At 39.8% G+C, this 16,892-nt stretch overlaps 2 protein-coding genes across 2 annotated transcripts in view; both read right to left on the reverse strand.

Annotated features, from left to right (window-relative positions):
• stk17a (serine/threonine kinase 17a) overlaps window positions 1-6,279 on the reverse strand; it is a 43,736-nt gene extending 37,457 nt beyond the window's left edge. Inside the window, exon 1 of the mRNA XM_071920206.1 lies at window positions 6,098-6,279. Within this exon, the coding sequence (XP_071776307.1) occupies window positions 6,098-6,279 (182 nt within the window). The remainder of the gene's footprint in view (window positions 1-6,097) is intronic.
• A 9,232-nt stretch (window positions 6,280-15,511) lies between these two features.
• Window positions 15,512-16,892, reverse strand: part of hecw1a (HECT, C2 and WW domain containing E3 ubiquitin protein ligase 1a) — a 92,150-nt gene continuing 90,769 nt past the window's right edge. The window contains exon 29 of the mRNA XM_078291331.1: window positions 15,512-15,623. Within this exon, the coding sequence (XP_078147457.1) occupies window positions 15,512-15,623 (112 nt within the window). The remainder of the gene's footprint in view (window positions 15,624-16,892) is intronic.

Genomic DNA, 16,892 nt, shown 5'->3' on the forward strand with positions numbered 1-16,892 from the left:
TGAAAAAGAAAACACACAAAAAAAACCCACCAGATCCAATGTGTGCACGTCTGAACTCTGGTTAAAATAAAATTGTGGTGCCAGATCCCCTAACGGCAATCTGAAGAGGTAGCCTAGTTTTTACTAATTAGAGCACGATAGGAAAGATTCTAAAGAGGTGGATTGTGTATGAGAGAGGGAGAGGGAGAGAGAGAGAGAGACAGAGAGAGAGATTGCTGCAGGCTATATTTAATCCATGGACACAGAAAGCTATCTTGATTTCTGTACCTCTATCAAGCCCATGTGATAAAGACCAAAAGCCTCATTTAAAAAGGAGAGATGCTAAGTAAGTAAAGAAAACGCCGGAAACGTAAAACGCATCATTCCTGTGTGCCGGACTATTTTTCCTGAGAAAGACCTTTCTGACACCAGGTGTTTAAAACAGCAACAATCTGAAAAAGAGAGTAGCAAAACATTTATTTATGTGAAAATGTTATTATTTAAAGCTTGAAAATAAAAACACTCAAAGCAGAGGGCATTTTCCTTTTCCTTTCCTCTCAACACATGTTTTAGTGTAGGTGGTATGAAGGGTGGAAAGTGTCTTTATTAATCAGAGGGAGTGATGTGTTGTAAATGCGTGGAAGTTCACAGCAGATACAAACTGAGGCTTGTGTTCGAGGTTCAAAGTGCCCCTTCATAGGCCCAGAAAAAACACTTAGCGGGCCACCTAATAGGCAGGAAAAACTGTGGTTAAATCCACAGGGGCAGGGAGTTTACCCATAGAGCAGGAATGCTGGGAGGGCAACTGGGTGGAGAGGGGCGAGGGGCGAACACACACACACACACACACACACACACTCAACTGTACAGCACAGTGCATTGCTACAAAGCCATGTTACAGACAGAATGCTCTACATGCTTCTCTTATGATCATGCTTCCATTTTCTGCCCCGCTGTACAGTTGGTGCATTTCGCCTGCAGAAACAACATGAGCAAAACACACAGAGTAGAATAAAGTGACAGATACATCTGTATGGAAAGAGATTAGTGCCAGCAGAGATTGTATTTCAAGTGGATGAATAAATAATTAAAACTGCATACATTTGAATGTGTCATGCTTACATTGAATTACATTGAAGCCACAATTCGAAACTGAATGTGATTATCATTGAATTTAACTTTTAAATATAATTTCAAATTCAGCTGTCTCAGTTTAAATTCAGTTTTCTCAAATCAGATTGAGCTCTCTGAGACACGCATCCAGGGATTTAGGAAAAGCAACGAGCAAAGGATTCAATCCAACAATGTCAAAGAGTGTACAGATACTACTACTACTAGTTTTCAGTAGCTAGTTTGTCATCGTCTTGGTTCTGGACTTTCACTTGCTACATTTTGGTCAGGAATTCATCGAAAAAACTACACCAAAAGAAAAAATAAATAAAAATCGCAATATGAACTTCTGCAATTTTCAAATCGCAGAAGCTCCAATTAATTTAAGAGAGAAGGGCATCTAAACAAAGTATTTTAGTGCTCTGGGTAATCTTTTGTCAATGAATCAAGTACAATATTGGTGAAAACCTTCTATCATACTCAAATTCATTAAATCCTGCACACTGCCATCTATTTTTTTTAACAAAATCAAACCTTTAACAATTTTAAAGTTCTAAAAAATTCTGACAAGAAAAACTTGACGTGATATGAATCACCGTTTAAATCGCAAATGCAATATTCTGTCAAATAATCGCAATTAGCCTAGATTTTTTGTCAATATCGTTCAACCCTATATCGGAGAGCATATGTCCAGATTTGGCCACAGTGACTAGGGAAAACTAGTAGGCCTACTAGCAGTACCAGTATGCTCTCTGGTGTTACCGGATTGAATTTTTCCTGAAATCCCGGATGTGTGTCTCAGAGAGCTCAATTTGAAAAGAACTTTGAAAATTTTAAATGAAAAATACATTTGAAATTATAGTTAAAAGTTCATTTCAATAATATTCTCATTCAATTTCTAATTGTGTCTTACAAATCCAATTTTTTAAATTTATTTATTCAACAAATGAATTTTTTGAAGATCAGTATGAGCATGACAAATTCAAATTCTCTGCAGGCACTAATCTCTTTCCATACGTTTGATGGTGTTCCATACTCCAACTGGAAATTCACATTCACAACAAACCGGCAGTGGGACGTACAGAGCAGTGATTGGACAGACAAAGCCTCGCTTATGGCCAACCTCTAATCTGGAAAAGCCTCATGAATGGAATTCCACTGCCGAGTTCAGATGGCTTAGCCGGGGAACTAGCCAAGAGTCACTCAGGGAATGAACTTGGTGTAGGTTTTGTGGCCAAAGATAAGCAACTCCTTAATCTATTACACTGATTAATCACCAAAATAATGTGCCTGCTGAAAAACTAAGCTACAACCAACGGCTTCAGAAACTTTCAGAATAAAATGTCTTGTTAGCAGACAAGAAAACAATCACCTGAACCGGGGATTCTGATGCGGGCTTGATGTCAGACAGGGATTTCTATTCTATTCTATTTTATTCTATTCTATTCTACTCTATTCAGGGATGTAGTGGAGGATAAACTCACCTAAAATTTTCCTACATTTTTAGCACTTATCTTTTTAGGCTGACATAAATCTTTATGATAAAAATTTGTACTATACAACTTAGTACCAAACTGTTGTAAGCTGAACAAAGATAGTATATTTTGGGAAAAAGCATAAATTAATGCTTTTCTGAAAGTAGAATTGACTTATATTAGTGGTTGTTTGCCTTATGATGATCACCAACTGGAGGTCACAGTTCACCCACCTTTTTAATTACCACTACGTCACTGATGCCAGATCTGTCTAACAACTAGTACGCTGCTACCAAACAAAGCCTAGTGTTTCCAGCTAGGCTGACACTCCAGTTAACTGTACATGCCTGGAGAATCCATGTGAAGTCCGACCTCAAACCTTCTGCTCTGACACATAAATTGTTTGCACAGCCTGATTCAATTTAGCGGGAAATGTCAAGTTTGACGTGAAGTGAGAGGTGGTCTGAGGACAGAAATTCAATCCCCAACTCCCACCAAACAACAAGCCTTCCTTGGTGTTTTTGGCCCTAAAGATACCTCAGACAGACGGCCAGCGTGGCCTCAGGCATCCACTCTAAACTCACTTTCTGAGGGAGCGGATTTGACGCTGAGGGACGAGCCTCGTCCACGTGTTCCCCTCCATACTGCCAAACACAAAACACACACTCCTACATGTTGGACACACATGGAAAAGTCATCTGGTGAAAATCCCTAAAGCTACTAACAGGCCCTCCGGCTGATTCGTGTGCTTCTTTCAAAGTCATGGTTAGGGATGCACCGATGCCACTTTTTCAATGCCGATACCGATTACGAGTATGAAAGTTTAAGTATTGGCCGATACTGAGTACCGATCTGATCCATTACTTTTACTGAACAGTACAGGCTTACTTCCTTAGTTTGGGGTCAATGGACAAAATTATTGAGATAAAATCCTTGTTTTTCCCACTGTTTAAGAAATACAGGCTTCTATGTGCCACAAATGCATAAAATCAAGACAGTTTGCTTTTATTTCTTACATGTTACTCATGGCTTTCGGTATCACATTTAGTCTTGGGTAAAATCTCCGATACCGATATTCCATTTTAGCCTGGTATCGGCACCGATACCGATACCAGTATCGGTATCGGTGCATCCCTAGTCATGGTTCATGCCTTACTTGGGTCAACCCCAAATGTTTATAACATGGGGTGAAAATCACTAGACATTTATTTATTTTTTGATTTATTTATTATATAGCCCAGCAGGGAAGGGTCTAGATCTGTTTCAACCAGGATGCAAAAGTAAATATTGCTCAGAATTATTTTTTTTTAATATTTAAATTTGTCCATTTTCATACCAAAAAATCCCCCAAATTCTAAGTATTGAGTGTTTCCCCCAGAATTGTATTCTTGTCAGGGTGAAAAGCCTCTGAAACAGCATTTAGACCATCATGGGACACTAAAACTCTCCACTGAAAGCCATACTAATGGAATTTTTTTAGGGTTAGCAGCTCCTTAAGGCAGAGGTTTCATTGCAGGTTTTACAGACTGACACCGCTGAAACTGTTGCGTAAAAGAAGGAGGAACCTCCATCATATCGGAGGTGGACGACACTGACTGGACCATATCAGATTTTCAATAAAAAGACCAATATTGACCCCTTAATTCAGTCTAATCTTGCTATCCACACAGTTATTGGCCTGCCCTTCTTACAACAAACACACTATAGGATAGGGAAACATATTTGATCCCTGTATTACATTGATGGAGGAGAGGCAGTGAGCCTGAATTACTCCTATGTATTTACCATCCTATTCTACATCAATGCCCGCTGGTCTGTCAGCTACAATGCTGTAGAACAGTGTTTACATGGAGATTAATGCAACCTTTGATGTTGTTCTGCCAGCTAATCTCAGTCACAATGTCAGGTCATACGATGCAAAGCCGCACACACACACAGCCTCTTTTGTGCCTCACACACATAGTTCGCTATAGCTCTATAACAGGAGACGGTTGGCCGAAACGACTTTGATTCAGCCAAGTCCAAACACAGCTCTTATCAGCATCTGCCAGGTTGTACCTGGGTCAACACACACTGCCACAATACTGTTTGCTTTTTCAAAAGGCTGACAAAGCACCAATTGACACTGACAACGTGGCTGAAGTCACTTGGTGACTTGATTAGTCATGGTAAAGGCATATTCTAATCAAAAAGGGATTTGCTTTGTGACTTTGTCAATGGCTTTCTCCCAGATTACTTGAGCCTACAGGATGGAGGGTATTTCCTCTAATCATTAACCTTTAAGAAACCCTCTGACACATTGGGAGTTGGTCAAAAGGGGCACAGAATAGCCAGACAGAGCCCTGGCATGAAATAATGGACTGGGTATGATTTCTACATGTACATTGCCAAAGACAATTACAGCCAAAGCACGAGGAGTGTGTCTTGGTACTGTAATGCGGAACATGTAAACATTTGGAAATAGAGACTTGGGTGGACAGCTATCTGATAGGTCATACAATCTTACAAGACAGTTGTAGGCAGCCACTGCAAGCCAAGGCAATTTATCACCACTGCCAAGTCATGCTGGCTCACTAGACAGTAATTTGGAGGACACAAACTGTGTTTCAACCTGCCTTGAGAAAAAGGTAACTAGCTAAAGTCAGTAAGAGAGAGAAGTTTACACTATGTGTCCACCTTCAAGGGAAAAAAATGGCCTTGCAGTTGAAATGCATCCCAAAGCCCCCATCCTTGTTTCTCTGTAACCCAGTAAAACCAAGCAGGCATGGATAACAACAGTATCTGGCAGGCAGCCTCAGGTGCTCCAAAGCCAGTCCCACACAGTGACTCTGACCGAGCTGCCCTGCCAAGTAAACAACAACAACAACAACAACAACAACAACAACAACAGCAAGAAGCAGCAGTATTTCAGCTGCTGGTTATTAGTGATAAGCTAAATTGAAAACGTGTTTTGAGGATGCGTAATTACCCCGAAATGCCGACTTTCCGTCCAACTCCACAGCATCATCCGTTCCCTAGTGTATGGCAACAACGTCACGCCAAATTCCGTCCAGAAATTTGGTGATTTACAGTTGTCTTGCTTATCAGCAAAGATGCACATAGCGTAAAATATGACTGAAGACTTTTTACGATTTATTACCTTCCACTGGCAGGTTCGGCATACATATAATCCTTCGAACAACAGTTATTTCAATCAAATTTCGCCTTTTAGTTGTGGTTCGCCTGTTATTCCCACAATCGTCTTCCACCAAAACACATCATAGAAGGCGTTAGGAAGCAGTGTGAAACCATTCTAAAAGTTGAGATTTTATTGAAATAGGAGCTGTTTAGGAGATTGCATGTATGCCGAATTTACCAGTACAACCTAATGATTCCTAAAAGGTCTAAAGTCTTGTTCTGCTTGGAATGTATATTTCGTGATAAGAAAGGAAACAATGAATTGCCAGCTTTTTGAATGGAGTGTAGGACTACATTTGCGTGTAACACCTGCAAACGACAGTTTTTCTCTAAGTGACTTAAACAGCCAATCTTACCTTCCAAGCTCTTTGCCGGGGATGATGGTATAGTGGTCGATGAAAGGTTCGTTCTTGATGGTGGTTTTAATTTCGGACAACAAGCCGCTGGCGCTGCGGGTCTGGTTCGGTTCGGCAGCCTGCCCGTGCTGATACCGAGTCCGGCTCCTGGTCTCCCCGGCCCGGGGACATTCAGGGATCATGGCGTCGTTTGGATCAGTATATTCAAGCTGAAAAGTTTGTCAACGAACACCAGCACACCAAACGATACCGCAAACCAAACTTCCCAAAAAACAGTTGAGCTACAAATTAGCAAACATTCGTGATACAATGACCAGCAAGGTATCTCTGTTTGGCAGCCTAAGAGTCAAAAGCATCCGTATACTTTAATATTCTTTCAAAAAACGTAAATGATAGACTCATTTTGATGAAATTATGCAGCTCGTGCTCTCTACTTCGCTGTATGTTTGACAACGGTCCTGAACTCGACTTGCTCTTCACTGACAAACGAACTGGTACTTTGCTTTCAGTCTCCATGGAAACTGTCTTGATTGACACACGAGTCGACCATTTGGGTGGAGCGTTGTGCTTTATGCTGCATTCAAAGCGCATGGGAAAAACTGCAGGTTCGCCTTTCCTATTTGAAAATATCAAACATCAAAATGGCATTCATACAGATCTCACCTGGTCAGTACTACTATAAAATACTGTTCACCTCAGTTTTCAGATGGTAAATACTACTATAAAATACTGTTCACCTCAGCTTTCAGATGGTAAATACTACTAGAAAATACTGTTCACCTCAGCTTTCAGATGGTAAATACTACTATAAAATACTGTTCACCTCAGCTTTCAGATGGTAAATACTACTAGAAAATACTGTTCACCTCAGCTTTCAGATGGTAAATACTACTAGAAAATACTGTTCACCTCAGTTTTCAGATGGTAAATACTATTAGAAAATACTGTTCACCTCAGCTTTCAGATGGTAAATACTGCTAGAAAATACTGTTCACCTCAGCTTTCAGATGGTAAATACTGCTAGAAAATACTGTTCACCTCAGCTTTCAGATGGTAAATACTGCTAGAAAATACTGTTCACCTCAGCTTTCAGATGGTAAATACTGCTAGAAAATACTGTTCACCTCAGCTTTCAGATGGTAAATACTACTAGAAAATACTGTTCACCTCAGCTTTCAGATGGTAAATACTACTAGAAAATACTGTTCACCTCAGTTTTCAGATGGTAAATACTATTAGAAAATACTGTTCACCTCAGCTTTCAGATGGTAAATACTGCTAGAAAATACTGTTCACCTCAGCTTTCAGATGGTAAATACTATTAGAAAATACTGTTCACCTCAGCTTTCAGATGGTAAATACTGCTAGAAAATACTGTTCACCTCAGCTTTCAGATGGTAAATACTGCTAGAAAATACTGTTCACCTCACCTCTCAGCTGGTAAGTATTACTTGGGAACTCGGATTTTGGTGATGGACCCCAATTTCTCTGACTGTGAATTTTGAAATCACCATCAGGGAAATAGCCTACACCTAACCCAAACCCTGTAGTGAAGTGCAGGGGATGATATGTTAATTTCAAAAGAGATACTTGCAACCGTTAGTCCTTGTATTTTACTGATTATTAATAGTTCCTTGGGCACTGGTATTTTTCCCTCTTGTTTTAAACATGCCTTAGAAACTCAATTTAGATCCCCTCCTTAGCAATTACAGACCCATAGCTCAGACCCATAGGTCAAAAATGACCTATACTTTGCAGCAGATGTATACCTTGCGGCTGCTCTAATTTGGTCCTGTTTGATTTGAGTGCTGCTTGTGATACCATTGACCACACCATTCTATTACATCGCCTTGAGACATGGGTTGGCCTAAAGGACTCTGCTTTTGATCTATTACTGTCCTACCTTTCTAATTGAACCTTTTCTGTTATTGTAGGAAACGCCTCATCCTCTATAGCTCAATTTAATTGTGGTGTTCCTCAAGGGTCAATCCCTGGCCCTCTACTGTTCTCAATGTTCATGCTCCCTTTGGGTAGTTATTCACAAACATGATGTTCTTTATTACTGTTATGCAGATGACACCCAACTGTATGTCCCACTAAAATCCATCAATTCTAGTAGGATAGTCTAGCTGCCTTACCGATATCAAATGCCGGATGTCCCATAAGTTTCTAAAATTAAATTAGTTAAATTTGAGATCATATTTGATCCACCAAATTCCATTAGCCTACCTTATGACAAACTCAGCAGCCTATCAGATAATATTAAGCAGGCTGCTAGAAATCTAGGCGTGTTTTTTGATGCTGACCTCTGTTTCAACAATCAAGTTAAGAAGAAGATCTCAAAAATTAGGTCGTTTTTATCTTTTGATGACTTAAAAAGAGTTATATATGCTTTTATTTTCCCTCACCTTAACTACTGTAATGCACTTTACTCTGGTATGGGGCCCTGCTGGTCATTCCTAGGTCCCAGCTGGTGACTAAGGGTGATGAGACTTTTGCCGTCGTTTATGAAAAAAAAACCTTTGTCAAAGCCTGAAGTTACTATTGATTTTATGTCCTTTTTAATATCTTTTCCTTATATTTTCCTTTTTTTTTATGTTTTCTGATCTTTCTTTGTGATTTTTAATTCTGTTTTACTGCTGTATTTTGTACTTATTTTGTGAAGCACTTTGTGACACTGTAGAAAGGTGCCATACAAATACATATTTACCGTAAATGCGATATGACATGAACGTGGCATTAGTCCATGTATGATCAGTGTGAAAAAGCTGATCAGGATCAACCAACGTCTGCAGAAAACTTCAATCATGGCGTCCTGATGGCTTCAAACTATTTAAAACGTCGTCGCTTTTAACCTTAAAGTTCTTCAGCCTATTTTTTCCATGGAACCTGAATGCAGCATTTTACTGCTGCGCGACAGGGCGGGGCTTGTAGTCTCCTCCGCCCAGGCCTTTTCATTTCCAGAATCTAATGAAACAGAACACAGCAGTCTACATCATAAGCTCCACTGAGAGGGAAGGAAAGTTCCCAGGCAGTTTGAAATAAAAACAAAGCTCACAGTATTTGCTCCTTTCACATTTTAAATACAGATTTTAAGTGTCAGTTGCATTTGGGAAACCGGAAAAAAAAATTGTGTTCCTTCACTTTTCAGCATTATGTTTTCCAGTCTCTCACAATAAAACATCTCATTATATAGCAGTAATTTATTATGAGATACTGGTAAACATGATATAGATAGAAATAGTGTTAGAGATAATACTAATAATATAATAAGTGATGTGGTGGTAATTGGTAAATGAAAAGGCGGGTAAACTGTGACCTCCAGTTGGTGATCATCATAAGGACAAGAGCCATCAATAAACAAAAATCAGATATATTTTCAGAAAAGCATTAATCTATGCTTTTTCCCCTGAAAGACTCTATCCTCATATGCTAAGCTGCATAATATGAATTTACATCTTAAAGATCTATGTTGACCTAAAAAGGTTGGAAAATTCTATTTCTGAAAATAAAAAGGTTGGTAAACTGAGTTTAGGTGGGTTTACCCTCCACTACATCCCTAATCAGAACATAATATAGGCTATATGTATATACAGATACAGATATGGCTATAGATTGAAACAGAGACAGAGATAGAAATACAGATAGAGATAGATGTAAAAGTGCATTGAGGAGATCTGGGAGGGATTCCAATCTCCCTCCGCTGGCCATGCAGGGAAGTGCCAAGGACCTTGAGTTACACTGTGTAGGTGCTTGAGTACACAGTATTTGCTATTATACCTTATCTATGGAACTACATTACCAGATTGCATGACAGCTCTAGTTAGAAAGGTACAATGGGAATCCAGTAGTTTTTAAAGTAAACTACTGTAAAGACACCTTACTTCTCCAAAATCTGGGAGAACTCAACATTCAGTAGGTCTACTGGCTCACTACATTGTCAATACACTGATACCTATGCTATCCTAAGATAATTGCCCAGATAATTTTATGAACCATCAACATGCACCATTGGCATTGCTGCTGAAATACAGAAACGTTGACTTAAATTAAATAAGAATGTAACTAAAACTGCCAAACCCTTTTTAAAAAAATTACTGAAATGGGAATTAAATTTGAAAATAAAATAAGAATAGGCTAACTCAGATGTCTTTAAGTTAAATGGTAATACCACTGTCTAGAAGAATTTTGCCAGTTCAATCAATAGCTAACATGTACTTGCTCCTAGATTTAAAAAGTGAAGGAAAGTGAAGGAAAAGTAGCGAAGGAAAAAGAAAGTAGTACATGTGATGGGCATGTCGTGAGTCAGATCAATGACTTTGGGGCCAATAAGACCAATTAAAAGTTGGATCATTTCAATTCAACTTTTTCATCACTTCAACTTTTTACAATGGATCCACAAAGCAGCAGCCAAGTAACAAAGTGAACTTTTTATTGATATACATAAACGGTGGTATGGTATGATGGAGCGATAGCACAGCCTGAGTATTTAGCAACCCGTTCTCAGACAAATCAGAACTGTATCTTTCAACATACTATCTACACACAAAAAACTATAGAAACAAAACAAGAAATGCATGCTTCTGTGTCAATCCCCCCAAAATCTTCCATCAAATCCATCAAAATAAGTACATCTGTCTTTGCAGTCAAATCTTCCCTTTATTCCTTTTCTATAGTGAAAATAAATAGACAAATAAATAGCTTGAAAAGACATAAATACGGAACAGCCGCTACAATTTGCCACTGCCCAGCTTCCCGTATAGATCCCACAATACATTATTTCTCCCAAAAGCTTCCTATTTTTCAATTATTTCTAATAGCTTCTATCAATGCACTTACATATCAGTGTTACATATTTCAGGATTTGTTAAGGGGGTGTTCTTGGCCATTCATTTTCCTGAATAAATATCATTATGTGTAAGATCTACAGTGTGTCAACATATGCTCTACATTACATTTTTTCATAAACCCAATAAAAATAGATGAATATTTTATCTTTAAATACACTTACAGACATTTCCAACAAAAAGTACATAAAAAAAATCAGTGGAACTTCTTGCATGTAATTTCTTTTCCAAATGAATTGTCCAGAGCATAGATCACTTGCTGAATAAATGCAGCTCTGATTCTTACCGACATGGTGTGGCGTCTCTTGTAGTTTGCATGGAGTTCCCATGAAAACATCAACAGAACCACATTTTTTATAACACCACCAGAGACGGCGGTGGACAGAGGAAGAGGAATACTGTGATCCGAATGGAAACAGAAACAGACGAAACCAGTAACAGCAACACATTTCCTGCATCGAGTGACGGATAACTAGCTAGCTTGATAGATAATAGAAAAGACACAAATAGAAAACATAAAGGCTTAAAAAGTGAAGGCAAACTCTTAGACTGATGCATGTTATCACGTCGTAAAAAAAAACTGCAAACCAACAAAACATTCAAGGAAAGTTTCAGTCCTTTCCGTTACTTACAAATACGATACAGTATAAATAACAGTACAAAAGATCATAGAAAAAAAAAAGACGGGGATAATGCAACGTAATCACAGCCTTGCCCTCGTGGTTGTAGAGGTGCTTGGATAAGGCCTAGCCACCGCCAAGGATGACTGCAGCACTTTTATTCTGACTGCCAATACAATGAGTTTGCCAGGAGAGAGAGAGAGAGAGAGAGAGAGAGAGAGAGAGAAAGAGAGAGAGAGAGAGCTCTTTTATTCTAATCTTATCTCTAGTCAGTTGCGTCATCTGTGCTGGCTCACCTACAGTATACACTCTGGCACTCCACAGTGACTCAGCAGGTCTGGACGGGCAGTACTGTAGGAATGATGAGGAGACACATGTTGTCCGGTGACACTCTCAGGGTTTCTCTCTGTATATACAGCCTACTGTATAGCAGGCACTGGAGGATGACATTATCATCACACTAACCCCGTGTTCACACTGTGATCAACTTGGTTATATGTAGTGGTCTGCAGCTACAAAGTTTTGAACAGGCAAATCATGTATTGTTCGCAGCTTTGGTATTGCCTTTCAGAACGTTACATCATTTTGATGAGTTACATAGCAAGCACTAATTGGGTAGCATTAATCGAACATAAACAGAAAAAGCTCTACAAGGATCGTTTTTGAGATTCCTGTAGTCTTTCAAATAAAAGATGTAGAAAACTGGGAAGCTTTGAATGCGGAACTGTTGTTCATGAAACAAAATCCCATCAGTAGGGAAAAGAAGTAAGCGCGGAAATCTCATTGGCTGTTGACTGCCGATGACTGCGAAAAGTTAAGCCATGGCCAACTTTTCTCGGCCCCCAAGCTTGTCGACACATCGGCCGAATTTCCCTGACTGCTCAGCTCTATAGAAGATAAGTGGACGTCCAGTGAATGGTTGATCATGTTGCTCACAGTGTGAATGCACGGTAACTTCACCCATTGTACAGGAGACTCCAAAAAACAAGAAACATGAAATTATGAAACACTTCACAGGCCACATTTGAGGCAGAAAATAACTGAGGCACAGTTTCATAACTGGGCTGGAGATGCCGGTCTATATGGAGGGACTGGGAATGCAGAGCGTACACTGCAGTCATAGCGTTTGTTCAAAAAATCATGGCTGACTGCGAAGCAGACTGGAGTAAAGGTCTTAACTATTGCATACATTACATTGGTTTGTCCAAGTCCCCCTTCCCAATATAACATGGGTACACATTACCCTTCGCTGACCAAGGTCAAGAGTTTCTAGAAGGAGGAGTGCCGTACAGGTTCAGGAAGCAGATCCAATATGCCACCCAGGTCCTTAAAGACCTAGAGATATCCCTTTGCACCAATCTCATTGGGCCCAGGAGTTTCTCAATAAGAATAAAGGTTTGGATATTGGATTACCTGTCCCATGCACAGAGCAAATCCTTATTTGACATGGTGGAGCTTGAGAATGGTGGCACACTGTCAGAGAGAGGGAATCCTTCAATCCTTCAGTCGTCAGTGGAAGACTTGAATAAGAGTACTAGCAGCTCCCATTCACATGGACATGACCAGAGATGCTAGTGCCCTGACTGTACGGTTAAGCACCACATTGGCCAACAGGATTCATAGAAAGTCCCCTTTAGCCAGCCAGAGAGACAATGCGCACGTGCATTATTTGTCTTCGAGGAATCATGAACTACCGGTCGGGTTTGGGGTTGATTCAGCCACCCTGGGTCAACGAGATCACCCCCAGTCTCAACAAAAGGAATCCCAGAACCAAAGCCCTTGTGTTGGAGATGATGGCTGCCTTGTTGGAGGAGACATGACATCATTCTCTCTGCCTTTGACAACTTGGCAGAGAAAAGAAGAAACCTTAAGAAACTGTTGGGAGGTCTTCATCAATGATGACAGCAACATTGACTTCTGGCCATAAACATTGTGGTCCAGAAGTCCAGAGAACATGAACTTCAGTGTCCATTTCCTGCATGGATTTACTCACCATGGACTGGAATCCATATTTGTTGCTTATCCAATGTTCTTGATGTTATTAATCTTACTGAGTCTTTTATTCTAGCTCAATGTGTTATAGGACCAACCCATTCAAAGGGATATACCCTTGACCTGGTTTTGTTGTTTGGTTTCACTGCGACGAATGTGATACTCAAAGAACAGTATGTATTTGACCATAAGGGCATTGTTTTCAATGTACTCCTGCATTACCCATTTCCCAGTCTCTGTGTATCCGTCTACTCCCCCATTTCTAACTCTACTAGCAAATTCTCAGAGGCCTTTCTGGCAGTCACTTCCAGCACCACACTAATGCCACTGCTCAATACTGAGGAGCTTTTTGAATGTTTTAATAGCACTTGCCTGAATATTTTTGATGTTGCTCCTTTTAAGGACAAAAAAAAAAAAAGATCAAGACCAAAAACCTTGCCATGGCTAAATGAAAACACTCAGGCCATAACAAGAGAACGGCTAATAAACTAAAAGGACTTAATTATCTCTTGACTGGTTCAGCTCCTCTCTTTCCAGCTGATCATTTCAGTCATCATAGGTAAGTCATCCTAATCCTCAGTAGACCTTATGAGTGGTGTCCCACAGGGATCAATTTTGGGCCCTATTTTATTCTCCATTTACATGCTTCTGCTTGGACATATTATCCATAAACATATCCATTTCAACTGTTATGCTGATCACACACATCTGTCCATAAAACCTGATATTGATAGTCTAGCTTCTCTCCTTACTTGCCTTCCAGACATAAAGTGCAGGACGCCTCAGAATTTTTTCCAACTTAATGAAACCAAAACAGTCCATTTCAGACCACGCAACTCCATTAAAAGTAATTTCTAATGCTAATCTAAGCTTTGACGAACTGGTTAAGAAATGTGTATGATCTTGTGTCTTTCATTTGAGGAATATTTCTAAAATCAAGCTATTTTTATTAGTCAGTGCTCTGGAAAAGATCATCCATGCTTTTATCGCTTGTTTAGACCACTGCAACTCTATATATTCCTGCCCAATGTCAAAAATCCATCTTTAATCTCCAATTTGTACAAAATCCAGCAGCTAATATTCTTATGGGACCAAAAGATGAGATCATATCACCCAGATTGTAGTGTCTTTACATTGGTTATTAGTTTTAGATTTGATTTTAAGATTCTACTGATCACTTTGAAGGCCTCGGAATGGCTTGGGGATGGCACCAAGCTAAATCACAAATCTTTTAATTCCATATGAGCCGGATCACAGCTTGAGGTACTTGGGCAGGTTTCCATTGGCTGTTCCAAAGTCTAGATCAACAAGAGGTGATCGGTCCTTTGCCATCAGGGCTCCTAGAGTTAGATCCTAGAAACTTTTATAGATTTGCTTTCATGTAAAGATCTTTCATTAAGTGTTCTCCTAATTTGCTGCTTTCATGTCCTTGCATCACTTTTGTTTCATAATCTCCTTTCATTGCTCTACTTTGTGTTGTTGGTTTTATCTTTATCTATTATTATTGTTATTATCATTGGTTGGATGATGCATTTCAGTGCATGCAACTTTAAATGAGCTTGATTCCTTTTTTCATACCCATTCTTTGGGTATGCCATATATATATATAAATATAAAAAAGACATTGTAGCATTTCGGTAATCTCCAGTCTTAATGAGTAATAGAAAAATAACAGTAGTCCCGTTGTGTTGCCCTAGTGCTGGGTACTGTCATAAAGATCCTCAAAGCTAAGTAAAGCCCACACTCTTAAAGGTTCAAACACATAGTACCATAACAGTGACTTACATATATCCACATGACCAAAAACTTTGTTGAATAAGTCAACACAATCCATGTACTGAATCATTTCAGAAATGTGTAACCCACGAGTGTTGGATCATTTTGATTTTTTCCTTTTCCTTTTTGGCCCAGACAGCATTCCATAGAGGAAATGTAGTTTGGGTTGGTTGTCTGGCTCACTCCAGGCCAAAAGTGCTGGTTTCCTCCACAGCGATCAGCAGTTTCTCATATAGCATGGTGTAAGAAGGGTAGGGAGGGAGATCCAGACGGTTAAAACAAGTATGAGCCCTGAAGGAGAGAGACAGATAGAGAAGAGCGAGAGAGAGAGAGAGAAACAGGCAGGTAGACATGTTAGAGAACCATGACTAGCAGTGTATACCCAAATCTCCTACATCAATTTTTTTCTCATTTGTCAGTTCTTTCCTTATTGGCATCAAAAGGATCAGGGAGGCCCATAAGTAGACAGGAGGCAAAACCGCAGGAATATTACATATTACAACCTTACATTTATCCCATGAGAAGAACAATGAGTGTTTATTCTGCTGCTGCACACACACACACACACACACACACACACACACACACACATGCACAGAGGCACATACACTTCCACCTCCAAACCAGCCCTTATTTAGCTTCCCTATATCGCTGATGCTGAAGCTTCCACTGTCCACAAAGTCAAACTCTGGCACTTTCCCCGCTCTGCAGTGAAACCCGAGTCCTGCTCTCTGTTTCTGCTGAGCCGGCTCAGATTTTAAAGAAGATCTCACACTGTTTGCCAAATGAATGTTCTGTGCTGCCGCTGTAAGGTTAGAGGAACACACCTAGTACAATATCAGATATACTCTACGCCGCAGAGTAGGGGACGTGCCAGAGAAGGTGCTGTGCTGGGTTGGTGCATTGTAGTCAAGTCATGTGGGCAATGTCAAAGCATTTAAAGCTTCAAGTACTGATAATGAAATAATATTGAAGCCATATTACTCTCTAGGGGCCAAGAGTCTGCAGGTTTTCCCTTCCAACCAAACACTACAGCAGCTAATTTCAATGATAAGTTCCCCTCTCTCTGGTTGAGGATGTGTTAATTAGTGAAAACAGCTGGTTGGAATGGGCAGCATGGTGGCTCAGTGGTTAGAACTGTCACCTCACAGCAAGAAGGTTGTGGTTTCGAATCTCCGCCCTGGTCTGGAGTTTGCATGTTCTCCCTGAGTTTCCGTGGGTTTCTTTTGGGTGCTCCAGTTTCCTCCCACAGTCCAAAGACATGCAGGTCAGGTGGATTGAAAATGAAAATTGGTGTGATATAGGTGTGTTTGTGTGTAGTATGGTACTGTATATGATGTGTAAGAGGGTATATATGATGTAGTATGTACTGTATATGACATGTACTGTATATGATGCTATGTAAAGTCCTTTGAGACATGCTTGTGATAAAGGGCTATATAAATAAAGAATAGACTAGAATGAAGACCTGCAGACTCTTGGCCCTCCACAGTACATGGTTACACTGTCTTACTCTATTCTAAAAATCCATTTGGGTGGTATGAAGCAAGCTGGTTCAAG

This window comes from Centroberyx gerrardi, chromosome 22, assembly GCF_048128805.1.
Source record: "Centroberyx gerrardi isolate f3 chromosome 22, fCenGer3.hap1.cur.20231027, whole genome shotgun sequence".
Lineage (NCBI taxonomy): Eukaryota > Metazoa > Chordata > Actinopteri > Beryciformes > Berycidae > Centroberyx > Centroberyx gerrardi.